The sequence below is a fragment of the Myotis brandtii genome, unplaced genomic scaffold (assembly GCF_000412655.1).
Source record: "Myotis brandtii unplaced genomic scaffold, ASM41265v1 scaffold500, whole genome shotgun sequence".
In the NCBI taxonomy this organism is placed as follows: Eukaryota; Metazoa; Chordata; class Mammalia; order Chiroptera; family Vespertilionidae; genus Myotis; species Myotis brandtii.
In genome coordinates, this window is record NW_005369062.1 from 351,247 (window position 1) to 360,194 (window position 8,948).

At 38.2% G+C, this 8,948-nt stretch overlaps 1 protein-coding gene across 2 annotated transcripts in view; it reads left to right on the top strand.

The window, feature by feature from the left end:
- Nucleotides 1-8,948, top strand: part of RNASEH2B (ribonuclease H2, subunit B) — a 72,725-nt gene that overhangs the window by 35,191 nt on the left and 28,586 nt on the right. For both annotated transcript variants that reach the window (XM_014548302.1, XM_014548301.1), the window contains exons 7-8: nucleotides 2,813-2,894; nucleotides 5,215-5,257. In XM_014548302.1, coding sequence (XP_014403788.1) covers nucleotides 2,813-2,894; nucleotides 5,215-5,257 — 125 coding nt within the window. The remainder of the gene's footprint in view (nucleotides 1-2,812; nucleotides 2,895-5,214; nucleotides 5,258-8,948) is intronic.

An 8,948-nucleotide genomic window follows, 5' to 3' on the forward strand; every position in this document is an offset into this window, starting at 1 on the left:
TTAACTCATTCTCAAATTGCCCCCCTTAAAAATCAAATTGCCCCCTGTGGGGCATGTGCCCCACATTGGGAACCACTGTTCTAGGGCAAAGGAAACTAAGGAGAAAATAAACAAAAGGGACTACATCAAAATAAAAAGTTTCTGCACAGCAAAAGAAACCATCAACAAAATGAAAAGGGAGCCCACTGTATGGGAGAATGTATTTGGCAATGATACGCCTGATAAAGGGTTAATATCCAAAATATATAAGGAACTCATGCAACCTAACAGAAGGAAAACAAACAATCCAATTAAAAAATGGGCAAAAGACCTAAATAGACAGTTCTCCAAGGGGACACACAGATGGCCAAGAGACATATGAAAAAATGTTCAAAGTTCACTGATCATCAGAGATGCAAATTAACACAACAATGAGGTATCACTTCACACCATCAGCAAATCAACAAATGACAAGTGCTGGTAAGGATGTTGAGAATAGGGAACCCTAGTACACTGCTAGTGGGAATGCAGACTGGTGCAGCCATTATGGAAAACTGTATTGAGTTTCCTCAAAAACTTAAATATGGAACTGCCATTTTATCTAGTGATCCCACTTCCAGGAAGATATCCTAAGAAATCAGAAACACCAATCAGAAAGAATGTATGCACCCCTACGTTCATAGCAGCACAATTTACAATGGCTAAGATCTGGAGACAGCCCAAGTGCCCATCAGTAGAGGATTAGATAAAAAACTGTGGTACATTTATACCATGGAATACTATGTAACAGTAAAAAAGAAGAATCGTTTACCCTTTCAGACAGCATGGAGGGACTTGGAGAGTATCATGCTAAGTGAAATAAGTCAGAGACAGGCAAGTATCACATGATCTTACTTATATATGGAATCTAACAAAATAAACTGATGAACTGAGTGGATCTGGAGACATGGAACCATGAGTGTGGAATCTCGGAGAGAAGGCGGGTAAGGATGTTGAGAATAGGGAACCCTAGTACACTGCTAGTGGGAATGCAGACTGGTGCAGCCATTATGGAAAACTGTATTGAGTTTCCTCAAAAACTTAAATATGGAACTGCCATTTTATCCAGTGATCCCACTTCCAGGAAGATATCCTAAGAAATCAGAAACACCAATCAGAAAGAATGTATGCACCCCTACGTTCATAGCAGCACAATTTACAATGGCTAAGATCTGGAGACAGCCCAAGTGCCCATCAGTAGAGGATTAGATAAAAAACTGTGGTACATTTATACCATGGAATACTATGTAACAGTAAAAAAGAAGAATCGTTTACCCTTTCAGACAGCATGGAGGGACTTGGAGAGTATCATGCTAAGTGAAATAAGTCAGAGAAAGGCAAGTATCACATGATCTTACTTATATATGGAATCTAACAAAATAAACTGATGAACTGAGTGGATCTAGAGACATGGAACCATGAGCGTGGAATCTTGGAGAGAAGGGAGGTAATCACCCAAAGACCTTGTATGCATATATGCATAACCCATGGATGCAGACAGTGGGGTGGTGAGGGCCTGGGGTGGGTGTGGTAGAGAAAGTCAATGAGGGAGAAAGGGGACATATGTAATACTTTAAATAATAAAGATTTTAAAAAATAAATAAATACAAAATGAGAATTTGTGGTCTCAGAGAAATGGACGACTGTCCCAGGTCACCATCCTGGCTAGGAGGCCAGGTCATCTGCTCCCAGTCCAGTGTTTTTGCTAATCTCTACATATAAGTGTATATTGCCATTTAGTGTCCCAGCCACTCTTTATGCTAGTTCCTTTTTCAAGATCTCTAGCTTGATATGCTACCAAAAGAAGCAAACACTTAAAATTCTTAAAATGATGTTCTTAAAATTGTTTTGTCCATTCATGACTCATTGGATAATTGCTAGCTCAGAACCATGAGCACATTTTGAGAAATGTTCCATTTCTACATTGGTAGTAAAAACCTCTTACTGAAGACTTTTTGAGATCAGGTGATCCAAGAAGCAAACACTTTCTAACAAATACTGAGGCAAATTGTTATCTTAACTTGAAGGTAGAAGAGAAAGAAAAAAAGAAGCTAATAAATATCTTAGCAACAAACCTGGGATATTGATAGTTTATATCCCGATGTGATTATCCTATCTTATGATTAAATTTGATTATCCCCTGCATAAGATACTGAATTAAGGAACAGGGCTTTAAAACAGATTTTATTGTGTTATGTAACTGCACTTAATTAATACTCAGTACCAAGGATCCAAATGCTTTAAAATTAATGATTATACACTCTGCTGAGTTTAGTGTTGTTTCTTTTTTCATTTTATTAGTTTGGAAGAATATATAATATAATGTTCAGGACTCTTATAAAGCAAGAGCTTATTAGTTAAATGAGCATACTCATTACTGTTAAATAATTAGATTTATTCTATATTGAAACAGACCTAGAGAAACAATTAGTCTTTTTCAAAGGGCTAACAATATTTCATATTGTTATAACTGATTTTTGAACTTTATTTGTATTCAAGGGCCTCAACTAAGAAAACAACCCTGAATTTGGATTTTATCTGTCATTTAGTGGGCATCTTTTGTGTTGTATTTGTATTATATGATCATATCTTGGATATCTTATGTCTTCATCCATCATAATACCTCACTACTCTGACAGATATACATTAGCATCCCCATTTTACACATGAGAAAATGGGTGAGAAGCTTGAATTTTTAAGGCCATATAAAGTCAGAATTTGAACTCTGGTCAACTTGACTTTAAATCTTTCATAATTATTACTATAATTTTTTTTACTCTTCTGTTTCTTTCAGAGGACTATATTCGTTATGCCCATGGCCTGATATCTGATTACATCACTAAAGAATTAAGTGATGACTTATCTAAATATTTAAAGTAAGTATTGTTCATCTTCAGTCATAATTAAGAAGTACCTTTTCACTTCTTGGTGTTCCAGCAATATGATTTCTTTATGACTTATCATATCACTGTTTCTGATAAGAGATTATTTTAGAGTTATGTTATAAACTGTATGGTTTGGAGTTGATTTTTAATGGGCATTCCTTGATTGAAATGAATTGATTTAGTGGATACTGATTGGAGAACTTGTGTTAGGATTGGAAGTATGGGTTGGTATGATTTTAGACAGTGAACTATATTAAAATTTTATCCCTCCTTAGACTTAATAAATTTGGTTCTTTTGATCATTTTATTTATTTTTTCTAAATATATTTTATTGATTTTTTACAGAGAGGAAGGGGGAGGGATAGAGAGTTAGAAACATCAATGAGAGAGAAACATCGATCAGCTGCCTTTCTGCACACCCCCAACTGGGGATGTGCCCGCAACCAAGGTACATGTCCTTGACCGGAATCGAACCTGGGACCTTTCAGTCTGCAGGCCGACGCTCTATCCACTGAGCCAAACTGGTTAGGGCTCTTTTGATCATTTTAATAGAAATAAAAGTAGCAAAGAAAGTAGGTGTTGTGTAGAATATTTTTGAAAGTTACATTTAAAGATTTGTACCATTTTCATTAGATACTGAAATTGGAATTGTCTGAACTAAAAAATAAGGTGTTCACTGAGTAACTTTATTACACCCAGCACTTGGAATCCAAAAAAAGGAAAAAATAGAGTCTTGTGTCTTTAAGGACAGAGGGGTTTAAGAATAACCTCATTTGTGTTCCTTTCTATAATAATAAAAGCGTACTATACTAATTAGACCGGACAGCTGAACAACCTTACGGACATCATTCTGGACGACCTTCCTGACAAAGCCATGGCGGCAGTGGCCGAGGCAGAGGCGCGGTTAAGGGTGATGAGGCAGGCAGGCGAGTGGTTAGGGGCATCAGGCAGGCAGGCAGAGTGGTTAGGGACAATCAAGCAGGCAGGCTAGCGGTTAGGAGCCAGCGGTCCTGGAGTGCGAGAGTGATGTCCGACTGCCGGGCCTAAACCAGCCGTCGGACATCCCCTGAGGGGTCCTGGATTGTGAGGGGTGCAGGCCAGACTCAAGAGACCACTCCCTCCCCCTCCTGCCCCTGTGCCCAAATTTCGTGCACTCGTCTTCTAGTATAATATAAGACTTTACCTTAAAAAAAATGTTTTTTTTCTAGATTTAGGTAACTGTTTTTCCGATTTTATGTGTGTGATAAGTTAATGTACTTTCTCATCCCTATAATTACATTTTCCTCTCATACATGAAGATAAAATGACTTTTTAATAGATTTTAGTTGATGTTTTTAGCAAATTGCATAGGTCCTCCTTTAAAAAACAACTAGCAAAAATTGTTTTTTGTGGTAGTTAAAATGTGTTGAAAGCCTGCTTTAAACTAATGATAACCATATCCTTCTGTTTAATATTTCCCTGGATTACTTAGTTGCTCCTTATCTAGTTAGATACCTTATGTCTTTGTACTCCATTATATTTCACATTCCTTTCTTTCGACTAAAATTTTTAAGCTTAGGTTAAAGATTTGGGGAGAAAGATATGTCAATTAAACTTCTCTCTGGTGGAAAACAAAGTAAATTTTGTGTGGCTTTTTGTCAACAGTTAATATAATTTTAACTTTTAAATATGTGCTAGATTCATATTTATGAAGAAGAAATACTATAATGCCAAAAATGCAAATTTGTGGAGGCTAAAGAAAAGCAATTTGATTTCAACAAATGAGTTCTAATTTTATTTTTTAGTTCAGACAATTCCCATACAAGGAATTAGTGAAATGAAGATTTATTTATTTATTGATTGATTGATTTAAATTTTGTAATTGATTATTTATTTTATTTATTATCATTATTTTTTAATCCTCACCCAAGGATATTTTTCTATTGATTTTTAGAGAGAGTGGAAGAGAGAGGGAAAGACAGAGAAAAATATCAATGTGAGAGAAGCACATCGATTGCTTCCCGCATGTGCCTTGACCAGGGCCCAGGCCGGGGAGGAGCCTGCAACCGTGATACTTGCCCTTGACCAGAATCGAACCCGGGACCCTTCAGTCTGCAGGCCAATGCTCTATTCACTGGTCCAAACCAGCTAGGGTAAAGATTTATTCATTTAGACAAATTTCATTCTTTACACTGAAATGATTGTACATTAAAGTATATAGAGCTGAAGCTGTCAGAAGAAAGAACACTTACGGAATCTTAAATTGGCCCAGCTTTTCTGTTTGCTTGTCTATGAAAAACCAAGACTAAAAATCTTATTTTTCACTCCATAGGCTTCCAGAAGATCCGACTTCATTGCCAAAACCTCCATCAAAGGTAAGAAGCTGTGACTAAGATATCTTGGGGAACCTGGAAAAATGTTATACTTTTACCACATACATTTAGTTTGCTGTAGTATATTTTAAAGCATTCTAAATCCACCTTGCATGGAGTGATGTTATGTGGAATAAAGATTGTACTGGGCTCGCCATCAATTTTTTTTTATTTTTTGTAGATTTTACCTGAATAATAAAGTACTGTCAAAACTCAAATAAGAGTTGGTTAACCAGATACCTATATAAAAATAGAGTAGATATCCTATATAATAAAAGGCTAATATGCAAATCGACTAAACAGCGGAACGACCGGTCACTATGATGTGCACTGACCACCAGTGGGCAGATGCTCAATGCAGGCGCTGCCCCCTGGTGGTCAGTGCACTCCCACAGGGGGAGCACTGCTCAGCCAGAAGCCAGGCTCACGCTGGCGAGCACAGCAGCCATTGCGGGAGCCTCTCCTGCCTCCGCAGCAGTGCTAAGGATGTCTGATCTCCTGCCTCCGAGGTAGCACTAAGGATGTCCGACTGCTGGCTTAAGCCCACTCCCCACAGTCTAAGCCATCAGTCAGACATCCCCCGAGGGCTCTCGGATTGTGAGAGGGTGCAGGCCAGGCTGAGGGACCGCCCCCCCCACCCAAGTGCGCAGATTTCATGCACCGGCCTCTAGTATAATTATAATTAAATATTCTTAGCCAGATCCTGTACTTGTCTTTATTAATCACCAGGAATACTAAAATTTTGCTAAATCTAGTTGTTACTGATACAAAGGTGCACAGAGCATGATTTCTGTAACACAAAGAATCCTTTGAGCAAGGATGACCATACTGTTTTTCCTGTACTTGAAGTGATCAACAAAATTTATGTATAATATTTATCTGTTAGTGGAAAGCCTTTTCCTTTTTCAGATGTTCTCAAACTGCCACCCATAGCTCCTCTGCACTGTGGACTGCAGCTGTGTTTGTCTCCGGATTGGAGAGTAGAGAAGTCAGTCACACACCACACCTGGTGGCACACTGTGGCATCCAGTCCAGCCTGACCTCCGAGACAGGGAAATAGACACACATGCCAGCCTATCAGTAGGGCCATTCTCCTGCCAGCAAAATAGCAAATGCCTTAGAATGTAAAGTGGACATATTGTGGATGTTGAACAACTTTCCTTTTTCCCTGCCTTCAAGGTGGCAACATTCTTGGGACTTTTTTGTATCATGTCCTGTTTGGAGGTGGTGGTAGCTCTAAAAACATTTATTACTTTGATTTTTAGAAAGGATGGAAAATTTACAGTGCATCTGTGGGAGTTGTAGGCCATTTTCAGGTGATTATCAAAGGAGAGTTCTCTCTCACTCTCTGGGGGAGTAGCACTGGGCAGAAGTCAAACCACACTTCTTCCAGTCCAGTGGTCCACTGTCTCTGACAATGGCACTAGGGGACAGAGACATAATTGTCTAACTGAGAGGATAGTCGTGTTGGTGTCTTTCTTATTTCTCTCTCTCCAAAAACTAAGCTTATATCTTTCTCCCAAATAGCCATCTTCCTTGGTAACTAAGAGATTATTTATGAATGGCTCTAAACCTATTCTTGAAGCTTTTAGCCTTTGATTCTGTTTAGGGTGATGTGTTTCATAAGTTTATTCTTCTTGGATCCAGTTTTCTGATTTCTTGTTTTAATTTCCAAAATGTAAGTTGTTTGTGACTTCTTTATTTATGAGTTAGGTGAGGGGTCAGCAAACTTATTCTGTAAAGGCCAGTTAGTATTTTAGGCTTTGTGAAGCAGATGATCTCTGTTGCAGCTACTCAACTCTGCTGTTAAAAGTGCAAAGACAGCCACAAACAATTCATGAATGAACCAGTGCGCTGTGTTCCAGAAAAACTTCATTAATGAAAGCAGGTGGCCAGCTGGATTTGGCATGGACAGTAGTTTGCCAAGCCCTGTTTAGGTCTTGGCATCCTGCTTCTCTTAAATTTCAGCCCTGCCTCCTGGATTATTTTAGCTGCTTTTCGAGGTCTCCTGTTCTATAGGGTCTTCCTGGGGCTCCAGTGTGCACAGTGCAAACTGCACTGGGTGAAGTACCACATTTTAAACAAGCATAGGACAATGTCTTCTGCTAGCTCTCCTATCCAGGATTTGATTGATTTTTATGTAATTTAGTATACTGTTTTCAGGAAATACATTCTAATGGCTCATAGGTGTCTGTATCTGTGTTGTAATCGATAGCATGGAGCCATGTTTTGCATTACTTTCTTGCTATCATATGTGTGCCTATGTTAAAACTCAGCTTCCAACCCTCATCCTCTCCCGTCTTTTGAATTAACACTGTCAGCTAGCAGAGCCTAATGCAATCAGTGGATTTGGAGATGTTTCTCAGTTTCTTCTTGCAAATCATTTGTAAGAATGTAAGACCAATCCATCCTAGCATTAATTCTGGTGGTCCTCTGCCCTTTGCTCTTTTCTTTCCAGAACTGTACCCATTTAGTCAGACCCTTTGTTACTAGTGCATATACATCTTTCTGAGTCACTTTTTTTTCCTTCAGAAACAGTCCCCCAAATCAAGAGGCCAGTTAGTATTTTAGGCTTCGTGAAGCAAATGATCTCTGTTGCAACTACTCAACTCCAGTCTTTTAAATAACAACAACAACAACAAAATAATAAGTCAATATAACAATTATGGGTTTGTTTGGTTTTTCAATATATTCAACAATGTGCTGGGAATAACATGAAACCTAGTTATGTGCAGAGACTACCACCATCATTTTCTTTTTTTGTAAGTACTTATAACTTGTGTCTTGTATGATAGTGAGCTGTTAAAGCACCTAAACAAGTCAGTCATCTTTTTATATGTTTAATATTTATAAGAAACATCTGTCATCTTAATCTCTTGCCATTTTTATTTGACTTATCAGTGAAAAGCAAATAAGCCCATATGTTTATGACATCATCTGTATTAGAACATTTTGGCATAGGAGAAAAGCAAACATCCTCAGAATCTTAAGTTTTTTCATTGTGAAACTATTATAGCCTTCATCATCACCTATGCGTTCTACTCTCCCAGTTGAAGATACTTTCCTAGTAAAAATGTGCATCACCTAAACACATCTTAATTTTAGTAGAACCATGTATTCTTGAGAAAGTTGCTTGATCACTTACATTCACTTTGCTGGTACATAGTTCATACATGATAAACTAGTCTTTTTCTTTTGAAGATTCATTTGCTAGAGGTTACTGTGTGGCCAAGAGAAGGTTTTCCCCATTATGTGACATATTCCCAGATGCCCCTCTGTTTGTTCCAGTGAAGAATTTCAAGGATGTTGTTTTATCCCCTGATATACATGTGCTGTGGCATCTTTTAACGCCCTCCCAGTTCTGTGTTTAGCAAAAGCTGGGGTGCGAAGAGTGAAGCTGGGAACAAATATGTATTTCCTAGGGTGGATCCATATTGGGTCTTTTCAACCTGGTGTCCACAAAGAGTTTGAAGATCTATAAAATTATTTTTTTTTCTTTTCTTTATTTTATTTTTTTTTCTTCACCCTATAACTAAAGATCTGTAAAATTCTGAGTTGGGATCTCTGTGTACTCAATACTCCATGCTAAAAACTTATCAGCCCTGCTATCTGCCCTTTATATAATAAACTAGAGGCCCAGTGCACAAAAATTTGTGCACTCGGGGGGGGGGGGCCCCTCAGCCCGACCTGGGCT